Raw genomic sequence first — 24,463 nt, 5'->3', positions numbered from 1 at the left:
TGTCATAGGTTATTTGCCCATGTGAGTGTGGGTCCATTTCTAGGCTCTCTATTCTGTTGCATCGAGCAGTGTCTATTTTTGTGTCAGTACCATACTGTTTTGATTACTATAGCTTTGTCATATAGTTGGAAATCAGGACATGTAATACCTCTAGCTTTGTTCTTCTTTCTGAAGATTGTTTTGGCTATTGGGGAATCTTTTGTGTTTCCATACAAATTTAAGAATTAATCTCTTCTAGTTCTGTAAAAAATGCATTTGGTAATTTGATAGGGAGTGCATTGAATCTGTAGATTTCCTCGGGTAGTGCAGGCATTTTAACAGAATTAAGTCTTCCAGTTCATGAACACAAGATATCTTTCCAGTTGTTTGTGTCATCTTCAATTTCTTTCATCAGTGTCTGATAGTTTTCCAAGTACAGTTTTTAACTCCTTTAATTTATTCCTTGATATTTTATTCTTTTTGATGTCATTGTAAATAGAATTGTTTCTTCTATTTCTCTTTCTGATAGTTCATTGTTAGTATATAGAAATGCATCTGATTTCTGTATATTAACTTTGTATCCTGCAACTTTATTGAATTCAGTGATGAGCTCTAGTAGTTTTTGTTGGCATCTTTTTAGGATTTACTATGTATAGGATGCATTTAACACATTATTAACCAAAGATATATTAATATATCTGTTTTTGACCTGAATGTTACTGACTGGAGACATTTCACTGTTCACTTACATACCAATTCACTGGCCACAGGCATTAGTGTCTACTAAAATCCCCTGGTCAATAATGTGTTAATAACCCTGCATTTCTACTCCTCTCTCTCATGTTTATTGTTTTTTTACATCATATTATATGTGTTTTTGTTTGTGTATTCCTTAACTACTTACTGTGGATATAGATAAACTTTCTGTTTTTACCTTTTAATCTTTCTACATGATTGATTTTTTTGTATATTTGCCTTTATTGCATATTTGTATTTACCATTTAATTTTTCCTTTTATAATTTTCATGTTTCTAATTGTGGCATTTTATTTTTCACTTATAGAAGTCCCTTTAGCATTTCTTGTCAAGATAATTTGTGTGCTTAGTCACTCAGTCATGTCCTACTCTGGGTAACCCCATGGACTGTAGTCCCTCAGGCTCCTCTGTCTATGGGATTCTCCAGGCAAGAATACTGGAGTGGATTGCCATGCCCTTCTCTAGGGGATCTTCTCAACCCAGGGATCGAGCCCAGGTCTCCTGCATTACAGGTGGATTCTGTACTGTCTGAGACACCAGATAAGTTTAGTGGTGCTAAATTTTTTTAGCTTTTGTAAAACTTTTGATCTCTCCATCAGGTAGAATATTCTTGGTTACAACCAAGAATTTCCTCTTTCATCACTTTAAATATATCATGCCCTTCTGGCCTGCAGAGTTTCTGCTGAAGAGTCAGCTGATAGCCTTATGGGAGTGCTCTTGTACTTGTTGCTTTTCCCTTGCTGGTTTTAATTTTCTCCCTTTAATTTTTGCCATTTTAATTACATTGTGTCTCAATGTGATCATCTTTGAGTTGATCCTATTTTGGACTATGTGCTTCCTGGACCTGGATGTCTCTTTCCTTTTCCAGGTTAGGGCAGTTTTTAGTTATTACCTCATCAAATATGTTCTCTGCCCATTTCCCTAATTTTCCTTCTGGGGTCCCTATAGTGTGAATGTTAGTGCACATAGTATTGTATCACAGAGGTCTCTAAACTGTCCTCATTTTTATTATTATTTGCCGGGGTCCAGCCCCAGTGGATCCAGGGAATTCGAAGCGGGGACGGAGTCGGCATCCTGAAAAGAACTATTTAATTATAGATATGAAGAGAGATTAGAAAAGGATAGTGTAGTAGGAAATATTAGTGGAGAAAAAGATGCTGAATAACTTGGTTTACGTGGAAAACCAATAAAACTCCAAGACAAGGAGTTTGCACCATCTACGTAGGCCACCGGCTCCCGCTTGAATAGCAGAGAGTGCCCCACTTTGGGCTCCCTCTTGCTTGAGTCTTAGAAGCCAGGGCAAGTAAGTAGACATGGCGAGCCTCCACGCTCCAGATGGGAATTCAGCCAGAAAAGAAGAGAACGAGAAAAGACCACACAGGGGAAACCAGTCTTTCCAGGAACTGGTCCCGTTTATTTTCCAGGTCCACTTTTATACCTTTAGTTATACATAGAGATAAATGTAAGAAACAGAGTCATGCAGGGTCAGCTGCTCCAACCCTTATCTAAAGACAGTGTTCTCAGTATATCTTTGTTCTTACAAGGGTCTTACATTTGTTTACAATATCTTCTGGTCTGGAGACCGATCAACATTTTATGGCCTCACCTTACTTTCTATTGATAAAGGTTAGTCGATCAGAAAACTTATTTTCCCTTAAGATCTACTTAGTCTTAAGATAGTGATAAAGTTACATCTTTACATAGCAAGGACACAATGATTTATAACAAAGAAAGAGGAGTACAGTGATCTATAACAAAGAGAAAATTCATTAACTCAAAAGTCTAGTATTGCTAACATCAAAACTACTATATTTCTTTTTCTACGTTCCATTCACATTGATTAACATACTCCCAGGTGCCTAAGGATATGGAGGCCTGGCAGCAATCATTAACTCAGCAATGAAACCCTTCACCAACATAATTTCTAACTAACTCACTAGTACTATCCTAATAATTTTCTAACTTCTCAAAAGAATCTGTTTTTAGAAAGTTTAAAGCATCTCGTGCCTCTCACAGTTGGGAGGCTGTAAACAATCACATGTGGCCAGATAATCCTGTCAGGCAGGCTAGAGAGCCTTCAGAGGAGTTTGTAAGTTGAAACACTCTTGTCACGCCCAGGAATTTTTATTAACTGGAGTTGTAAGTTAACTCCTTCTCCCAGAGAGGTAGTGGGGGACAGCCCCTCGTAAAGTCAGAGGTGTAGGTGAGAGCATGAAACAGTCAGGTAGGCAGACTCTGGTTTTGGGGGTAGATGCTCGGGAACAGGGTGTCTCCTGAGGCTCGATCCTGCCTTTGCGTATGCCAAGCCTCCTTCCTCATGACCTTTGCCACGGGCAGAGTTCCTCACACTGGCCCCCGGCAATAATTATTATTTTTTTTTTTGCTTTTCTGTTCAACTTCAGTATTTCCACTACTGTCTTCCAGCTCGCTGATCTGTTCCTATCATCTCATCCACTGTTAATTCCTTTTAGTATATTTATTATTTCAGCTTTTCTATGCCTCAGCTGTTTGATTCTTTCTTTGTTAATCCTCTCAATGTATTCACTGATTCTTCTCTCAAGTTCTTTGATCGTCTTTATAATCATTACCTTGAACTCTTTTTTGGATAGGCTGCCTATCTTCAGTGCAGTTAATTCTGGGATTTTATCTTATTTCTTCATTTGGCATATATTCCTCTATTGCCTCGTTTTGCCCAATTTGCTATTTTTATTTCTGTGTATTTGATAGGTTTTGTTTTCTGACATTGGAGAAGCAGTCTTTTGTAGGAGAAATCCTGTGTTCCAGCAGCATAGTCTGCTCTCATCACAAAAGCTTTATGCTCTAAAGGTGTCCCCCCATGGGCTGCATGGGTCCTTCTGTTGTGATGGGCTAACCATTGTGGGTGGTCTGGTAGGTGTGGCTGGCTTCCTGTAAGGTTGCTGCCAGGCTCTGCCTTGGTGGGGCCAGGACATGAGATGGCTGACTGCAAGCCTATCTGTAGGCAGAGCTGGTTCCTGATATGACTGGCTATGAGGTCCATGGTGTCCCAAAGCTACTGTTGGCCTGCTGATGTGTGACCCAGGGTGACTTGGAGCTGATGTCAGCCTGCAGATAGGTAGGGCCAGGTTCGGGGGTCTCTTGTTACAGGGTCCTGAAGGTCCTGGAGCCAGTGTTGACCCACTGGTAGGTAGGACCATATCCTGGGGCTACTGGATGAAGGATCCGAGGTGTCTCAGAGCAGATGTTGGCCTGCCAAATGGACAAAGGCCAGGGGTTACTGACATGGCAAGCTGCAGAGTGAAACCTGGTCCTGGGACTTCTGGCTTGAGGGCCCTGGGGGTCCTGGAGTTGATGTGTCAACCTGTTGGTGGGTGGGGACTGGGCCCCGGGGGTCCTGAAGCTAGTCCTAGCACACTGGTGTGAAGGGCTGGGCCCTAGGCCCTCCACTGTGCAGGGCCAAGTCAAGGTAGCTCAGGAGGTCTTAAAGCAGCAGGACTGCTGGTGACTGGGGCTGTGTCTTCTTCACCTGGTAGTTGCCTGACCTGGGGTATCCTGGTACAGACCTACTGCCTTCAGATTACTGCTTCTGCCTTGGGTCTTGGAGCATGTGAAATGTTGTGTGTGCCTTTTAAATAAAAGTGTTAGTTGCCCAGTCATGTCTGACTCTTTGTGACCCCATTGCCTATAGCTCACAAGCTCCTCTGTCCATGGGATTCTCCAGGCAAGAATTCTGGAGTAGTAACAATTCCCTTCTCTGGGGGATCTCCATGACCCAAGGATTGAACCTGGGTCTCTTGCATCACAAGCAAATTCTTTACCATCTGAGCCAGCAGGGAAGCCCTTTAAGAATGGGGTCTTTATTTTGAGCAGCCCTTTGGCTCTCCTAAATTTGAATCCTATCAGCCTTAAAGCAGATGTTCTGGGGACTCATATTATTCATGCAGGACTACTAGTCTGGGAAGGCTGATATAGGGGTCAGGCCCCCTGCTCATGGAGAACCTCTGTGATTATTATTTTCATTTGTGGTCCATCCACCCAGAGTTATGGGTCTTAACTGTACTACATCTCCATCCTGCCTACCTGTCTCCTTACGGTTTCTTCTTTATATCTGTAGTAGAAGATCTTTTCTGCTAGTCTTTCTCATCAGTAGTTACTCTGTACATAGTTGTAATTTTAGTATGCCTGTGGGAAGAGGTGGGCTCAGGGTCTTACTGCTCCCTCTTGGCCACTCCTCAGCAGACTTCCTACTGAAAGATATTCTTCCAGATGAACAGAATTTCAATTCATTCATTTGTTCAGCAAATATTGCTGATCACAAGATACGTTTCAGGCAAAACATAAAAACTGAGGATACAGACATGAGTATGCCACAGTCCCTGGCCTCAAGGAACCCAAAGTCTTACAGAATCTGTATTTGCCAACAACATGGAAATTATTTTTTACCTTTTGTGGGCAAAATGTTATTCCTTCAACTTAGACATAGCTGACAGCAAGGGAACAAGCTTGTAACTGTCCCTTTAAGTTCCAAGTGTGATTTCTATTGAACAGACATAGGCAAATTGGGATGTCCTCTCTAAGTTGCCCCTAATTATAAGCATTGTGTGCGCTTCGGCTGGCATCCAGTTGGCTGATGAACACAGCCAGCCTTCATTGTTTCACAATAATAAGGAGAACTGGTGCAATTAAGCCCTGCCATGTTGTTGGGCTCACAGTCATTGTATAAATGAGCTGCTAAACATAGGCCTGGAATACAGCCTCCCAATATAGGTCACTGCCCTCCTCCACTCTTCTTTCCAGTTCCCCACTTTCAAACAGGAAGACTCAGGACCTACACGTTCCCAGCTTGTGATCCAATGGTTCACAAGATCAGGCAAGGACACCAGGCTTGGTTGGGTCCCTTTTATTCCTGGAAGTGTGGACCTGACAAGTGGGAGCCCTGGGTTAAACAAATGAAGATATTCTGGTCAGGGTAGAACCTGTCCATGTGGGCCCCTCCTGCCCCATCACCAGCACAAGAGATCCATTCTCTTGGAGGCAAAGCTCTAGAGGCACTAAGGCAACATTCAGATTCCAGCATCACCATCTACTTTCCAGCTATGTGATGCTGGGCCAGTTAGTAAGCCTTTCTGGAACCTTAGTTTTAAAAGGAGAAAAACAGACATCAGGTCAATTGCATCAGTTCAGTTGCTCAGTAGTGTCTGACTCTTTGCGACCCCATGAATCGCAGCACACTAGACCTCCCGGTCCATCACCAAATCCTGGAATTCACCCAAACTCATGTGCATCGAGTTGGTGATGCCATCCAGCCATCTCATCCTCTGTCGTCCCCTTCTCCTGCTGCCCCCAATCCCTCCCAGCATCAGGGTCTTTTCCAATGAGTCAACTCTTTGCATGAGGTGGCCAAAGTATTGGAGTTTCAGCCTCAGCATCAGTCCTTCCCATGAACACCCAGTACTGATCTCCTTGCAGTCCAAGGGACTCTCAAGAGTCTTCTCCAACACCATAGTTCAAAAGCATCAATTTTTCGGCACTCAGCTTTCTTCACAGTCCAACTCTCACACCCATACACGGCCACTTGAAAAACCATAGCCTTGACTAGACGGACTTTTGTTGGCAAAGGAGAAAAATAGACACACCTATAAGTAAATTCTATGAGGATCAAATGAAATCATATATATCAAGCAAATTGCCTAGTATGTGGTAAGTGCTTAATAAATTACCTTCGTCATTATTATGGGGTAGGAGGTGCATTACTTTCCTAGGGCTCTTGCAAACTATCAGAAGCTTAAAGCAACAGAAATTTATTTTCACAGTTTTGGAGGCAAGGAGGTAAAAAAAAAATCAAAGTTCTTGGTAGAATCGTGCTCTCTTGTCTTAGCTTCTGGTGGTCGTCAGCTTTCCCTGACTTGTAGCTGCATAACTCCAGTCTCTGCCTCCATCATCATATGGCCATCTTCCTCTGTGTGTCTGTGTCTTTGCATGGCTTTCTCTTTACCATGTGTGTCTATCTCTTCTCTCTCGATAAGGACACAGTCATGTTGATTAAGAGCCCACTCTACCTGGGGTGCCTGCATTTTGATTTACATCATAATTACATCTGCAAAGAAATATTTCCAAATAAGGGCACATCCACAGGTGCCAATGGTTAAGACTTCAACTTTGAAGGAACACTTAAGCTTTGGAGGACACAGTTCAACCCAGAACAAGTTAAAGACTTTGAGGTACTCTAAGAAGCCTTTCTGCTGGGTTGGCCAAAAAGTTCATTTGGGTTTTTCCATCAAATGTTTTAGAAAAACCCAAACAAACTTTTTGGCCAACCCAATAGAATGGTAGACACCCTAGAGAGAAGTCACCCTAGAGAGAGAGCCTTTAGTAGAAAAGGCTCACATACCATTTACAGAACAGTTTAAGATAGAACATAGTGCCATGTTTGAGCAAATGTTACAATAATAATACAGGTTGGAGACTGGGACAGAAGGGATCCATGTGGTCCAACATGGCCAAAAGAAGCTTTGTGGAGAGGAGGAATTGGAAGCTAAGCTTTCAAACTTCAAACTGTCTTCTCTTGTAGTAGCACCAGAGCACTGACAGATTCACGGCAAGGAGACTAGGACAAAGAGTTACCCCAGATGTACCTTCTCCATCCACCATCCACACAGGCCTTAGGAGAGACTTAGAAATCAGAGCAACCCTATGCTGGGCTCTGTTCCAAAGCCAGAGGCCTAGGAAGGAAGCCCTGCCTCATTCTAAAGAGCAACCCACTCCAGTATTCTTGCCTAGAGAATCCCATGGACAGAGGAGCCTGGCAGGCTACAGTCCATAGGGTCACAAAGAGTCAGACATGGCTGAAGTGAGCACACACGCATGCACTCATCTTGAGAACATGCGTTTAACGTGTTGTATTCATTCAGCTATATAAGCGAGTAAGGTTTTTCCCCATCATTGCAGTCTTTTTAGTGGATTGCCTGTGATGTGCATTGCATTCTGATAGGCCCCATGGAGAAAACCTGATGCTCCTGCAGGAATGTGGGAGATGAAGAGCTCAGATTCCTATTCCACAGTAGGAACACTTGGCAGAAATACGTACTCTTTCTGAAATATGAGATCACATTCAGAAGTTTCTTGTGGGATTAGGGGACACTGATTTATAATAGCTTTAAGATGAGGCCTGAAGAAGAAAAGCAGCAGCAATGAAAAGGTCGTGGGTTCTAGGAGCATTCTATGTTACCTGCTCTCAAGTGCAGTTAACACTTGCAAATCAAATGGAATTAGACAGTTAACAGAAGATATCTCTTCATGAAGAAGAAGAAGAAAAGGCACAGTCAAGGAACAATGAATTCTGAGCAGGTGAAAAGCATTTTTTGCCTTTGTGACCTGAAGGTGAAAAATGCAGAGAGAGGTATTGTCACAGATTTGGGTAAAGAGGAATATTACCTCAATTTCTGCTTTTGCTAACAATTCTATTTACAAAGGACAGCAGCCTGTTTGGGGTAAAAAGCTTTACTGTAGGACTATTCAAATCTGTAATGGAGAAAGAAAATCAGGCAGACCTCTAAGAGGCACTGAAGCAAAGTTGAAAACAATTTCATTTTATAAAAGAAAAATCTGTTATTGGGTCCTTATTGAACTTTTTCCAGACAAGGGCCACTGCAGTCTGAGTATCTACCACCCACAGAATGTGCGAGGATGGTCCCTGAGAAATCTAGTCCAATCATGTATGAGAAAAGGATGGTCAAGATATTAGGCTAGCACAAACATAATTGTGGTTTTGGACTGTGAATTTTAAATTATTATAACTAGGCTCAAACACATGGTTATTAGTTAAAATAGGAACCATTATAATCAACACATTACTATACAGGAGTGACCATCAGTAGATGTCAACTATTATGAATCGCTATGGAGCCTTTCTCAGGAGACATGTAAAATCTTCCATTAATAGAAGTTGTGCTCTTTCACTTAACAAAAAGATCATCTTTTGTTTTTTTCTCATCTTTTGTCTCCTCCCACAGATCTCCTTTGCACCAAGGACAACTTATCAGCCAGTTTCTGCCAGACGCTTAAATCCATGAAGAAATGTTCCGTGCCCACTGTGAGGGCTCAGTGCTGCCTCTCGTGTTCCCAGACACACGTGGCCCACACCCAAAGGCCAAGAAAGCGACAGCCACTCAAGAACCCCAAAGCACCCTGAGTGCAGAAGGAAGCCACCCTCCACCATAGACTGCAGCAGCCTGCTGACCAGGACATGTTCTAGCCCAGGGACCACTTTCTTGCCGTGTTATTCTGTGTTTCAGGTTCAACTTTGACTCATAACAAAACAAAGCACACCTTGTCCCTTTAGCCACACAGTATCCCTCACGGGAGTCCTGGCACCATTGTGCTCACTGCTCCCTGATAGGCAGGTGAGGTGTCCAGGAGAACTGGGCTTCTCATGGGGTCATCTCCTGGGAAAGGTACCAAGTTGGACAAGTCCATGAAATGACATCGTTTGTTTCTCCCTTAAAGACAAAAACAGAGAGACCGTATTTTTCCCAGACTACCTCAAGAGAGTATCAGGAAATACAGCCTCACTTATCCAGGGAACAAATATTCTTATTAATTTACTTTGATGAAATCACTCCCTTTTTTCTTTTTTTTTTCTAAATCTCCCTACTTGGGGCAGCTGCTGTTTCAAATGTCATGGGAGAGCTTTCAGGAACATTCTTGTAATTCATCCAGGCAGGGGACCATTTTCTTTACCTAATAGTTAACTGAGGCAGGAAGAAAAAGTCTTGGCTACAGACTCAGTCTGTCCCTAATCCCTGTAGACTCTACGTCTGAGCTGTTTAGACTTCCATGCCTTCTTAGGGACACTAGAAGAAGAGGAAATGGGCAGGAACTGTAGCTTTAGTATACTTAAGGGATTTAGGTTACACAGAAGACATTTCTGACTTAGGATAATTTCTGTGAAAACTCTTAAAAAACAAATGATCAGAAACCAGTTTCTTGTATAAGGAAGGAAATGTGGGCTTCTATTCTTCCCACTTCCCTGGCACATACCCATTCTTTTGCAGAAGAGCATGTGCGTCTTTCTGCGTGACTTTCCCTTCCCTGGCACATCCCCTGCCTGGGTTTTCAATTCAGGGTGAACATCTTTCCACCGCTGAGGCTTTACACATCTCAAGTGCCACAGCCAGGTCTGTGTCTACAGCCCGCCCACCTACCCTCAGGTTGGGAAATGGAGCTCTAGATGGAAATATTTCTAAGACCTAGGTAAATTGCATCAAGTATAGAAAAACTTTGTATAAACTAATGGTCTCAAGAAAAAAACTTTTCAAAAAGGAGGTAAAGCTGACCTACTCTCTAGCACACCCAGTAGTTACTTTTGAGAATCTGCTTCCTTGAAGGGAACAGGTAAGTCAGGGAGTCCAAAAAAGTTAAGAAGGCTGAATCTTTGATGTTCCCATCACCCAGCAGGAATCAAAGTAGGTTATGGTCTCAAGTTGAAGGTGAATTTTCTAGTTTGTAAGAGGAGGTGTTTATATGAACTGAACCTGGAAAGTCAGGGGAGGGTGAGAGGAGTAAAGCCCCCAAGGAAAGAAGCCTTCAGAACCAGCTCTTGACAGAGGGGAAGGCAGAGTTATCTTCATGTCAAGGGCCGCATGTCTTCAGACTCACACACAAGTACCATTAACATCCACCATGGAGCACAGTGTCCCATCTTTCCCTTGAGTTATCTCTCCGTTCAGCAGAATGGTGCTATTGAAACATGGTGCTAATATGCAGACGGTGGCAGAACGAATATAAACATGTAGATAGATGTACAAGTGAGCAAATCCATATGCATCTTTTGTTAAATGTGTGATGGTGTTGCTGGCCAACACCAGTTCTATTGCTTGGATACCAGAAGCTGAAAATTTTTATATTATGTGCTTTTTTTTTTTTTCAAGCCATTACTGTGTATTATTCTGATAAATTCCTGTGGAAAATAAAACACTGGGGTTGGGATGGAATTTGAGATAGGTCCAGACACAGTAGAAAAGTAAAAATGTTTAACAAAACCAGGGAATTTATTTCTGTATGATTAGGTTCTTATATTCTGTCCTTAAATCTAAACATTGCTGGCCGATGACAGTCTCTGGTGAAATCAGTTTCAGAGAGAAGATGCTTAAATCATCAGTGACAGGAGCAGAAGAGAACCTGATTTTTTTTCTAATGAGGCAATTTGCAAAAACTGTCCTTGAAGTGTAGTATAGGCTTTCAAGGGGATTAATTTAGTAAGTTGGATGGATTTAACTTAACCTGGTACTCTGCTATCCCAGGGCTTCTCTGGTGGCTCAGATGGTAGAGTCATCTGCAATGCAGGAGACATGGGTTCGATCCCTGAGTTGGGAAGATCGCCTGGAGAAGGGAATGGTAACTCACTCCATTATTCTTGCCCAGAGAATTCTATGGACAGAGAAGCCTGGCTGGGGTTGCAAGGAGTCGGACAAGAGTTGGACAGAGTTGGACAAGACTGAATGACAGATGACAGAATGAGATGGTTGGATGGCATCACCAAGTCAATGGACATGAGTTTAAGCAAACTCTGGGAGATGGTGATGGACAGGAAAGCCTGACGTGCTGCAGTCCATGGGGTCACAAACAGTCGAACAGACTCAGCCACTGAACAACAACAACTGCTATCCCGGGATCATGCATGTCATCAGAGCCCTGGATATGACCAGTTTTACAAAACTCAGGAACAAACCCAGATTCCCATGACCTCAGCAAACTAAACTAGGCCAGATTTCCCAATATGCAAAATGTTATTTATGACCCATGATGAAAAGATGGTAGAAATGTAGAGAGGGTCTGACCAGGTGCCCTGTTCTAGGCCTTTCCCTAGTTTCTCAAAGGCAGAACACTGGCCCCTGATCCTGCATCATGAACATTCACTTCCTGTATTGAGGCTGTGAGGTAAGACAGTTGTGTAGCATCTGTCATTCTGGGTCGCAAGATAGTACTTGCTACTGGAGTCATCTGACTTCGTTGTTGCCTTGACAGTCACTCATCTTTGGGTCATCAGGGTTTTGAAATGTCCCCATGCTAGCAATAAGAGAGGGACCTCAGATTAACAGGAACATGTGAAAGACAAGAACCTAGATGACATCTCACCATTCTTTTGGTGCTCACGGGGGCCAACGTGAAGTAGCGATGTTGCTTTATTTCCTCCATGGCCTCCTTTCCTCCCATCTTGAACAAGCAAGTGAGAAGTGTAGCAAGAGACACTGGATATGCATCTACCATGAACCAGAGAGGCCACCGCAGGACCTGGTGCTTCAATACATGAAGGTTCTCAAGCCCAATCTGGTTTATGTCACCTCTCCCAGTGGTAGAGTTAACTCTTCTCTGAAAAGGTATGGGTTCATTTAGTTCTTGAACATCCAAACATAATTCAAACCACCAAGAGGAAACAACATTTCAAGAGACTGAAGAGTGAATACCTTTGTAAAAATGAAATCAATTTGTGATACAAGCAGTTGCCTCTTTGTAGGAGTGACTCATTTTAATGTTGGGACTTCTTAAACAAGAGTGTATCTCTGTCCAATCTCCTCATCCATCTCTACATGGTGGAGCCATCCCAATGTGAAGCTTTCAGATATTGAGTGTTGATAACTTCATCATGTTTCTGGAACATGATTTGAAGGATTTATATTGTTTCAGGGCATAATTTCCCAATCAATTGGTTAAAATCCCCGAAACACTGAAAGCTACACATTGCTTCACCAGAGATTACAAGTCCTAGCACTTCTGACTTTAGGATGAAGCCCTAGGACAATGAAATCAGTGCACAGCGATTCACTTTCAAGAGGGAGGCCTCATGACATGAACTGTCTGGTGCTACAACTTAACCAACATATTTGATGCTATGTTTTTTTATTGCTTGTTCAAATATTGTTAGTATTATTTTAAGTTATGTCATTAAAAAAAATATGATTGGAAAAGCACAATTCTGCCTGTCTCTGCCCTCCAAAGTGGTTGCATGTGGTCCGAGGCCTCATCCATTGTCCTCTCTGTATCTCTGCACTGCTTTCCCAGGCCCAGACTCCTTAAGGGGTACCTCAGTGGGTACCACAGTATTTAAAACCAGAATGTTAACCTTAGCCTGCCATTGTGTGGCATCAATAAATGGCCAGACTCACTGATGTTTCCATATGATTCATTTGCCCCTGCTATGAGACTCCCACTAGCCACCAGCGCAACTCTGGAATTTAGCAGCCTGGAGGAGGATCTGTCAATTCCTCCCTCCGTCACTCCCTGCAGACTCCCTCCTCCTCCACCCCTAAATCCATATGTCACGAGATGAGTCACATCCCAGGTGAAGTAGAACTTGGGTCTCTTCTCATGAATGATTGTGCAGTAACCAACACAACCCACCGTATGACCATCTGAAGTGATACTTGAAATCTGACACAATCCCAGATCCAGCGCATTGGGAATTGCAGCTCACTGCATAACTTAGTCCCTCAATCTATCCAAAGTTCAGACATAATGGAGACTTCCCTGGTGGTCCAGGGGTTAAGAGTCTGCCTGCCAATGCAGGGGACACAAGTTCAATCTCTGAAAGACCCCATGTGCCTTGGAGCACCTAAGCCTGGGCGCCACAACTACTGAGCCCACATGCACAATTATACACTGAAACCCAAGCTTTCTAGAGCCCATGCTGTGCAACAAGAGAACCCACCACAGTGGGAAGCCTGTGCACTGTCACTAGAGAGTAGCCTCCACTTGCCACAGCTAGAGAAAGTCTGCATAGCAATGAAGACCCAGTATAGGAAAAAATTAAATAAAATTTAGAAAAAAAAACAATGAATTGTAGACATGCTTTCTCTTAATGCTTAAGAGAAAGTGCTAATAAAGATGAAGAGGAATTTGCTTTAGAAATCCAACATATTTTTTCAAAGGTGGTGCATAGCATGGTAAATATAACCAGCAGTTGTATCGAGTTGGCCCAAAAGTTTATTTGGGCTGTTCTAAAACCCAAACAAACTTTTGGGCCAACCCAAAAGCATCTGGACATGTGGACATGGAATCCACTCACATGAATGAGTAAGATCATTGAGCAGGGAAGAGCGAGGCATCCACAGGTGACCCCTACAATGTGGGCATGCGTAGGGGTGGTAGGAAGCTGGTTTGGGTCAAGAAATCAGAGGGCCATGAACACCTACTTGTTTGTACCTTGAAAACTCTGCTATGGCCACTAGGTAACCCTTATCCAAGGCTCAGCTCAAATGCTTTTCCCCATGAGGCCAGTGCTAACTCTGCCACCAAGACAGAGGCCCATCTCTGCTGCTGCTTCACTGTATCCATTTACCCCTAGGAGAGCAGTCCTTAATTAGAGATGGTTTTGTCCCCAGAAGACATCTGACAATATCTGAGACCTGTTTGGCTTTCACAAATTTGATGGAGGGTGCTACTGGCATCTAGTGAGTACAGGCGAAGGATGCTGCTAAACTTTCTATAGGACAGCCCCTCTCACCACAGAGAATTATGTGACTCAAAATTTCAGTAGTTCTGAAGCTGAAAAACTGCAGGAGAATAGCTATCACCTTGGAGTGAGTAGCAGAGTTTCTGGAGTAAAATTGAACTCACTTTAACACTCAGACCTCACTAAGAACTGATGGGATGGGCCAGAAAACTTCCAAAGAAGAAAAAATACATATCAGGATTCAAAGGTCATTAGCTTGATAAAAATAATTTCAGAGGAGAGAGAAGGTAAGGAGCATGGCTCCACAAGAGTCTTTAATCAGCTATTGAGGGCTCAAGTGTTCAATCCTAGAGTCAGAGGAAATAAACCAGAAGTGGGTAAAATGGAAAAGTGACATATTGAGGGTTTGGAATAATCACCCTCCTCCAACTGAGGTTTCAAACCAAACAGCACAGACATACCCAGCCAGATCATAACAACAGCTTTACTGATGGTGAAGCTGGCTTGCGGAGTGTATTTTGGAGGAAGATGGAAAAGGGCTTTCCTATTCTTCTCTGCAGTGCCAGGTTTCAGGCTCAAGAGGGATGTAGGGGAAGGGTGGGAGGAAAGAGGAGAGACAAACTACTCATGCCATTAAACTCAGTACATAGAAGTACCCATGGCCATTAAATATTCACTAATATTAGCCCTTCCTCTTGCACTGAGAGAAGGCTGACAGGGGTATCAAAGATCGCAAAGAGATATCCACTCTTGATATGAAACACCCCTGCTTCTATGTGAGAAAGTTAAGATTAGCATGAATGGGGAAGGGGGGAGGATTATTAAAAAAAAAAAAAGTTCCTTAGCTTCCTTGGTGTATTGCCCGCCTTCCTATACAGGAGACACAGGTTCAATCCCTGATCTGGGAAGATGCCATGTGACTCTGAGCAACTGAGCCCATGTGCCACAGCTGTAGAGTCTGTGCTTTAGAGCCTGCCAGCTGCAACTGCTGAGTCCACGTGCCACAGCTACTGAAGCCTGTGCACCCTAGACCCTATGCTCCGCATCAAGAGAAGCCACCGCAGTGAGAAGCCCGAGCACTCTGACGAAGAGTAGCCCCATCTCATCACAACTAGGGACAAGCCTGTGCAGCCACAAAGACCTGGCACAGCCAAAGATAAATAAACAAAAATTTTTTTTTTAATGGTTCCTTTCCCATAAATTCTGAATGATGATGTGATTTCAAGATCATAATGAAAAGACAGAAGAAGCAGTGTAAAAGCAAGACACAGAAGTTAAGGAGAGAATGGCCCTACCTCTGTGCTCACTCTCCCATCAAGCTCTGCCCACCCACTCCCCTCTGGACAGCCACCGGGCCCCTTCATTTCAGTGGTACTGCCCAACTCACCCCCATCTTGTTTCAATGGGATGTGGCCAGGACTAGGGGTGCTCACTGATGGTCCCTGCAGATCTGGCAATGATGGGATACAGTTCCTGGTGCCAAGGTAATACCAAGGCAGGGAGCACAATCCAGCTGGAAATTGACATCAGGCAGCCACCAGCTGGGGTCCTGCTCAGATGCCAGCTACAGTGGAGCCTCTGGCACCATCACTGCACGGCTTCCTCTCTTGCTGGGAGAACAACTAGGAAACATCCCCACAGACAGCTGGGTCAGGTGGGAAGACAGAGAGACAGGAAAGACATTAAGAGAATTAGTCCATATTGTTGGCTGTGTGGAGACAGGCTGGAGGGGATGGGGTGTGGCATGCTGCAACCAGGAGTATTTTCAGAAGCAGCCCAGGCCACCATGGAAGAGAAGCTCCCCTGTTAAGTGGCATGAAGAGAAGCTCTCCATGTTAAGTGCCACCATGGTAGCCCCTCACCCCACCCTCTGGCCCCTGCCTCTGCAGCTTCCAGAAGAGGCTCTGGCCCAGGCAGGCTTGGATGTTCTAGCCACTGCCACCGCCTGGGCAAGCCGGGACCAGACACTAGTGGGTTGCCAACGCACAGAGGTGGGGCTGAAATCACAGCTGAGTCCCAGGGACCATGAGACTTAGGAAATGGAAATGAAATTTCAATCCAAGGTGGCACAGATACCGAGTTACACCTCCTCCACCGGCTTTGTGAATTCAACACATGCAGAACATCCAAAGGGACAGCAGGTGCTCCTGAGGCTGGGAGGGGTCTGGCCTTAGCAGCCGTGGGCTTTGTGGATGCATGCATGCGGGGGCTGGGCCAGGCCAGCATCTGAGCTGTCTCCATAACTCCCACAGTGGGTCCCGGGTATGAGACTACCACAGCCCTGTGACTTGAGCTTGAAGGTTCTGCTGGCCTTGTGAACACAAAGCCTGAGAGGCACCAGGGCCAATTGATGGCATGCCCATGGCTGAGGTGGGGCTGAGAGCAGCGACAACAGCAGTGTACTTTGTGAATCCACACGATGGGTGAAAGGGGACACAGCAGAGCACACTCACAGGTGAGCAGCTTCAGGGAACAATACTCAGTGGCTCCTCGCCCAGAAAGAGTGTTCTAATCCCACCTGCCTGCATTTGTAAGTCACTTCAGTCATGTCCAACTCTGGGCAACCCTATGGACTGTGGTCAGTCAGGCTTCTCATCCATGGGATTCTCTGGAAAAGAATACTGGAGTGGGTTGTCATGCCCTTCTCCAAGGGATCTTCCCGAACCAGGGATCAAACCTGCATCTCTTATGTCTCATGCATTGGCAGGCAGGTTCTTTACCACTAGCACCACCTGGAATCCTTCCAATCCTGCCTACCTTGCAGCAAAGACAAGAAATGCAGCTCAGACAGATCTGGAGACTTCTCCAACTACAGGGAGCAGACCTTGCCCCTGACAGGGCAGTGAAAAGCACCGAGCAAAAAAGAGACCCTGCTCAACATCCAGCACAGGCTCTAGGCACCACAGCGTCTGTTATACCACCTATCAAGGCAGTAACACTCAGCGTACACTGAGGGAGAGGTGGCAGGCAGCCATACTAAAAACAGCCCTCTTACCAAAACATATTAAACCCACACAGGTTACAGAGGGATGCTCTCACATAAAAATAGACCACCAAGACCAAAGTAGATAATCGTTTCTCCTAAACTCATAGAGCAAGAGAAACATAAGTGAAGAAGCTGAGGAATCACACCCAATTAAGAGGTGGAGCCAATTCCCCCGAAAGAACAATGAAACAGACCTCTTCAGTCCAATAGACACTGAATTCTAAAAGGAGATAATGCAAATACTGGAGGAATTAAAAAAGGTTCAACAGAAATGCAGATTGCTGTAAAAAGCTATTAGAAACTATAAGGAGGAGCCAAGAAAGGTTAGAGAATTCATTTGAAGAGATGAAAGTTGAACTAAAGGGTATGAATACCAGAACCAATAATACAGAAGAATAAATAAGTGATCTAGACTATGGAATAATGGAAATCACTCAATTAGAACCGTAGTGAGAAAGCCAAATGGAAAAAAGAAAATGAAAGCAATGTAAGAAAACTGTGGTAAAAGATGAAGTGTGCCAATTTGCACATAATAGGAATGCCAGAAGGAGAAGAGAAAGGGGGATTTAAAATGTATTTAAAGAAATTATGGCTAAAAACTTACCAAACCTAAAGAAGGAAACAAATACCCAGACACAGGAAGTACAGAGGGTCCCAAACCAGATAAACCCAAACAGATCTACACCAAGACATAATATGATTAAAAGGGTGAAAGTTAAAGATAAAAAAGGATTCTAAAGGCAGCAAAACAATGAGTTAATTACAAGGGAACCCCCATAAGTCTATCAGCTGACTTCTCTACAGAAATGCTGCAGGAAAGACATATTTAAAGTCCTCAAAGGGAAAAATCTGCAACCTAGGATATTCTACCCATTCTACCATTTAGAACAGAAGGAGACATAAAGAATTCTTCAGATAAGCAAAAACTAAAAGAATACAGCAACACTAAAGGAAATACTGAAAAGTCTTCTCTAAATAGAAAAGCAGTAAGAATCTACAGGAAAGAGAAAATCATAATTGGAAAGTAAATCACTTAAATAAGACAGTACACATAATAAGAAAAAAATATCAAAAATTTCTGTGAAAGTGATGATAACCTCAATGAAGAGCAAAAGGAATGAACATGAAAATGCAAGGTGCTCACAAGCTCACACGTCCATTCCCCTCCCAGCCTCTTCACTAGGCAGCTCTGGAGACTGATTCTGGGACTCTTCCAGGACAAAGGCCATTCTCCTGGCCTCTGAACTGCCTCCGTTCTTCAAACTTCTCCTGGCTTTGTCTTACTCTATACATCCATGGCCAAACTACTCAGTTCCATAGGGCCTGGGTCATCTTTATCACCTTAGTCATCGTAACTTAGATCTACTCATGTGTGGTTGCTCCTGGTGGTTTGCCTTCAGAAAGAGAAAGAGCTGCACTCCCCCATATGACTCACAGAGCTGGTACTCATTTAAAAGAAACACTGAGTCTCAATAGGAGAGCAAGCCCCTTTTGAGGAAAAAGAATGGGAGACGATGGCGGTGCCGATCAGTGAAAAAGCAGGAGCACCTTTCTCCAACTCTGTGGAAATAATTGCAGATGGAATCTGATGGTGGAGCCATTGGGGACCAGCTTAAACCCACAAAATGGCAGCTTTTTTTTTAAGATAATCGCCCCTTTTTTAATTTTAATTTTATTTTTTTAATTTATTTAATTGGAAGCTAATTTCTTTACAATATTGTATTGGTTTTGCCATACATTGACATGAATCCACCATGGGTAACTGATTATCTTGCATTTGATTTTGATTTCAGACAAAGGATGAACTAATGAAGCTGAGATTAAATTAGCTCTACTTGGCCCTTGTGGATTGATAAATGGATTAATTATGTACTGCTGAGAGCCAATTGCCCTTTATTGTCTTTATGATTCACTAAAGAGCAGAACATTAAGAAAACTCATCTTCACTTGTCTGGTGGTGGGGGACATGAGCATCTGAATGCATCTGGACCTCAGAAGGTGAGGAAGGAATATACAAGCTGACAAAAATTTCTTCCCTCCTTCTCACATAGAGAGCTGCAATGCTGGGAACAATTTCAATTGCCAGTTTATTTGGAGCAGGAATATCAGAAGTGAAGGTGATACAGCTATGTCCATTGTTGGGATTTTTTTTTTTTTAACAACATAATCACCAGACTGAAATCTTACTGTTCATTTGTACCACAGCATCCCTAGGCTCATCTTTATACATTTTTGTAACACAGTTCAAAAGGCCAACTTCCCTCAAGATGTGTTTACTGAGTTATTGTCATGACCTCTGAGGTTCCCAGGTAGGAGGAAAAAATTTCCACTCTGGCCGAGTAAACAAAGAAGGATATTCTGGGGCTCTTGCTGCTGCTAAGTTATTTCAGTCATATCCAACTCTGTGCGACCCCATAGACAGCAGCCCACCAGGCTCCCCCGTCCATGGGATTCTCCAGGCAAGAACACTGGAGTGGGTTGCCATTTCCTTCTCCAATTCTGGGGCTCTTAGCAGGTTATACGTTAGGTGTTCCTCTGGGCCATGTCTAGTTTGGTATGAAATTGCCCAGGGTCTTTGGTGAATGAGAGCTGTCCTCTAGTCATGTAAGACTATAGGTGAAAAAGTAGAAACCTAGCCTTGCACTACCCCCTGGTTCCTGAATTCATCTGCTTGTTCACTAAAAACTAAACTGATTTCCCACTAGGCAACCAGCATTGTACTTCAAGCTCTGGTCTATTTAAGGAAGCATTAAAGCAAGCCCCTACCTTCAAGGAGTTTGCCATCCAGCAGAGAGTTCACCCAAACTTCTAAGAAGAGAAATTCAAAACCAAAATACTGCAAAAGGGAAGAATTCCAAAGAGACCACCAAGCGGAATAGTTGGTACATAGGGAATCAGAATAATAAGCCATCACATCTTGGAAAGATCATCCACAGGGAGAAAAATAATCTGAGAAAACCAGTCTCAGCTCAGTGTCTCATTCAAAGGAATAGAGTCCCCCTCCCCCAACAAAAGCAAGTGAAAAATAATTACAAACTCTGCTAGCCTCTCCCAGAAAACATGAAGGAGTACTACTTAAGACCTGCAGCTATGTTTGTTTATTTTTTTAATTAATTTTAATTGGAGGCTAATTACTTTACAATATTGTAGTGGCTTTTGCCATACATTGACATGAATCAGCCATGGGTGTACATGTGTTCTCCATCCTGAGCCCCCCTCCAACCTCCCTCCTCCCTCCTCATCCCACCCCTCAGGGTCATCCCAGTGCACCAGCCCTGAGCACCCTGTCTCATGCATCGAACCTGGACTGGCGATCTGATTCACATATGATAATATACAGGTTTCAATGCTGTTCTCTCAAACCATCTCACCCTTGCCTTCTCCCAAAGAGTCCAAAAAAACTGTTCTATACATCTGTGTCTCTTTTGCTGTTTCTCATATAGCGTCATCATTACCATCTTTCTAAATTCCATATATATGCATTAGTATACTGTATTGGTGTTTTTCATTCTGACTTACTTCACTCTGTATAACAGGCTCCAGTTTCATCCACCTCATTAGAACTGATTCCAACATTCTTTTTAATGGCTGAGTAATACTCCATTGTGTATATGTACCACAGCTTTCTTATCCATTCATCTGTTGATGGACGTCTGGGTTGCTTCCATGTCCTGGTTATTGTAAACAGTGCTGCAATGAACATTAGGGTACACATGTCTCTTTCAATTCTGGTTTCCTCGGTGTGTATGCCCAGCAGTGGGATTGCTGGGTCATAAGGCAGTTCTATTTCCAGTTTTTTAAGGAATCTCCACACTGTTCTCCATAGTGGCTGTACTAGTTTACATTCCCACCAACAGTGTAAGAGGGTTCTCTTCTCTCCATACCCTCTCCAGCATTTACTGTTTGTAGACTTTTGGATAGCAGCCATTCTGACCAGCATGAGATGGTACCTCATTGTGGTTTCGATTTGCATTTCTCTTATAATGAGTGATGTTGAGCATCTTTTCATATGTTCGTTAGCCATCTGTATGTCTTCTTTGGAGAAATGTCTCTTTAGTTCTTTGGTCCGTTTTGATTGGGTCATTTATTTTTCTGGAATAGAGCTGCAGGAGCTGCTTGTATATTTTTGAGATTAGTTGTTTGTCAGTTGCTTCATTTGCTATTATTTTCTCCCAGTCTAAAGGCTGTCTTTTCACCTTGCTTATAGTTTCCTCCATTGTGCAAAAGCTTTTAAGTTTAATTAGGTCCCATTTGTTTATTTTTGTTTTATTTCCATTACTCTGGGAGGTGGGTCATAGAGGATCCTGCTGTGATTTATGTCAGAGAGTGTTTTGCCTATGTTTTCCTCTAGGAGTTTTATAGTTTCTGGTCTTATGTTTAGATCTTTAATCCATTTTGAGTTTATTTTTGTGTATGGTATTAGAAAGTGTTCTAGTTTCATTCTTTTACAAGTGGTTGACCAGTTTTCCCAGCACCACTTATTAAAGAGATTATCTTTTCTCCATTGTATATTCTTGGTACCTTTGTCAAAGATAAGGTATCCATAAGTGCGTGGATTTATCTCTGGGCTGTTTTGTTCCATTGATCTATATTTCTGTCTTTGTGCCAGTACCATACTGTCTTGATAACTGTAGCTTTGTAGTAGAGCCTGAAGTCAGTCAGGTTGATTCCTCCAGTTCCATTCTTCTTTCTCAAGATTGCTTTGGCTATTTGAGGTTTTTTGTATTTCCATACAAATTGTGAAATTATTTGTTCTAGCTCTGTGAAAAATACTGCTGGTAGCTTGATAGGGATTGCATTGAATCTATAGATTGCTTTGGGTAGTATACTCATTTTCATTATATTGATTCTTCCATGAACGGTATATTTCTCCATCTATTTGTGTCATCTTTGATTTCTTTCATCAGTGTTTTATAGTTTCCTATATATAGGTCTTTTGCTTCTTTAGGTAGATTTACTCCTATGTATTTTATTCTTTTCATTGCAATGGTGAATGGAATTGTTTCCTTAATTTCTCTTTTTGTTTTCTCATTGTTAGTGTATAGGTATGCAAGGGATTTCTGTGTGTTAATTTTATATCCTGAAACTTTACTATATTCATTGATTAGTGCTAGTAATTTTCTGGTGAAGTCTTTAGGGTTTTCTATGTAGAGGATCATGTAGTCTGCAAACAGTGAGAGTTTTACTTCTTCTTTTCCAACTTGGATTCCTTTTATTTTTTTTCTGCTCTGATTGCTGTGGCCAAAACTTCCAAAACTATGTTGAATAGTAGTCGTGAAAGTGGGCACCCTTGTCTTGTTCCTGACTTTAGGGGAAATGCTTTCAATTTTTCACCATTGAAGATAAAGTTTGCTTGGATTTGTCATATATAGTTTTTATTATGTTGAGGTACGTTCCTTCTATTCCTGCTTTCTGGAGGGTTTTAATCATAAACAGATGTTGAACTTTGTCAAAGGTTTTCTCTGCATCTATTGAGAAAATCATATGGCTTTTATCTTTCAATTTGTTAATGTGGTGTATTACATTGATTGATTTGTGGATATTAAACAAGTCTTGCATCCCTGGGATAAAGCCCATTTGGTCATGCTGTATGATCTTTTTAATATGTTGTTGAATTCTGTTTGCTAGGATTTTGTTAAGGATTTTTGCATCTATTTTCATCAGTGATATTGGCCTGTAGTTTTCTTTTTTTGTGGCATCTTTGTCAGGTTTTGGTATTAGGGTGATGGTGGCCTCATAGAATGAGTTTGGAAGTTTACCTTCCTCTGCAATTTTCTGGAAGAGTTTGAGTAGGACAGGTGTTAGCTCGTCTCTAAATTTTTGGTAAAATTTCTCTAAACTCAGCTGTGAAGCCGTATGGTCCTGGGCTTTTGTTTGCTGGAAGATTTCTGATTAGTTTCTATTTCCGTGCTTGTGATGGGTCTGTTAAGATTTTCTATTTCTTCCTGGTTCAGTTTTGGAAAGTTATACTTTTCTAAGAATTTGTCCATTTCTTCTAAGTTGTCCATTTTATTGGCATATAGTTGCTGATAGTAGTCTCTTATGATCCTTTGTATTTCTGTGTTGTCTGCTGTGATTTCTCCATTTTCATTTCTAATTTTGTTAATTTGATTCTTCTCCATTTGTTTCTTGATTAGTCTGGCTAATGGTTTATCTATTTTATTTATCTTCTCAAAGAACCAGCTTTTAGCTTTGTTGATTTTTGCTACGGTCTCTTTTGTTTCTTTTGCATTTATTTCTGCCCTAATTTTAAAGATTTCTTTCCTTCTACTAACCCTGGGGTTCTTCATTTCTTCCTTTTCTAGTTGCTTTAGGTGTAGAGTTAGGTTATTTATTTGACTCTCTTCTTGTTTCTTGAGGTAAGCTTGTATTGCTATGAACCTTCCCCTTAGCACTGCTTTTACTAAGTCCCATAGGTTTGGGGTTGTTGTGTTTTCATTTTCATTTGTTTCTATGCATATTTTGATTTATTCTGTGATTTGTTGGTTATTCAGAAGCATGTTGTTTAGCTTCCATATGTTGGGATTTTTAATAGTTTTTTTCCTGTAGCTGACATTTAATCTTACTGCATTGCGATCAGAAAAGATGCTTGGAATGATTTTCTTTTTAATTTATCAAGGCTAGATTTATGGCCCAGGATGTCATCTATCCTGGAGAAGGTTCCATGTGCACTTGAGAAAAAGGTGAAATTAATTATTTTGGGGTAAAATGTCCTATAGATATCAATTAGGTCTAACTGGTCCATTGTATCATTTAAAGTTTGTGTTTCCTTATTAATTTTCTGTTTAGTTGATCTATCCATAGGTGTGAGTGGGTGTATTAAAGTCTCCCACTATTATTGTGTTATTGTTAATTTCCCCTTTCATACTTGTTAGCATTTGCCTTACATATTGTGCTCCTATGTTGGGTGCATACATATTTATAATTGTTATATCTTCTTCTTGGCTTGATCCTTTGATCATTATGTACTGTCCTTCTTTGTCTCTTTTCACAGCCTTTATTTTAAAGTCTATTTTATCTGATGAGTATTGCTACTCCTGCTTTCTTTTGGTCTCCGTTTGTATGAAATATCTTTTTCCAGCCCTTCATTTTTAGTCTGTATGTGTCCCTTGTTTTGAGGTGGGTCTCTTGTAGACAGCAAATATAGGGGTCTTGTTTTTGTATCCATTCATCCAGTCTGTCTTTTGGTTGGGGCATTCAACCCATTTATATTTAAGGTAATTATTGATAAGTATGATCCCATTGCCATTTACTTTGTTGTTTTGGGTACGAGTTGATAAACCTTTCCTGAATAGAGAAGATCCTTTAACATTT

The 24,463-nt window shown here is 42.2% G+C and overlaps 1 protein-coding gene across 1 annotated transcript in view; it reads left to right on the top strand.

Annotated features, from left to right (window-relative positions):
- Positions 1-12,877, top strand: part of ADAMTS12 (ADAM metallopeptidase with thrombospondin type 1 motif 12) — a 387,436-nt gene extending 374,559 nt beyond the window's left edge. The window contains exon 24 of the mRNA XM_040262292.1: positions 8,726-12,877. Within this exon, the coding sequence (XP_040118226.1) occupies positions 8,726-8,904 (179 nt within the window). The 3' untranslated portion in view covers positions 8,905-12,877. The remainder of the gene's footprint in view (positions 1-8,725) is intronic.
- Positions 12,878-24,463: the final 11,586 nt, after the last annotated feature.

Source organism: Oryx dammah, unplaced genomic scaffold (genome assembly GCF_014754425.2).
Source record: "Oryx dammah isolate SB20612 unplaced genomic scaffold, SCBI_Odam_1.1 HiC_scaffold_20, whole genome shotgun sequence".
Lineage (NCBI taxonomy): Eukaryota > Metazoa > Chordata > Mammalia > Artiodactyla > Bovidae > Oryx > Oryx dammah.
This window is presented reverse-complemented; position numbering and strand designations above follow the sequence as displayed.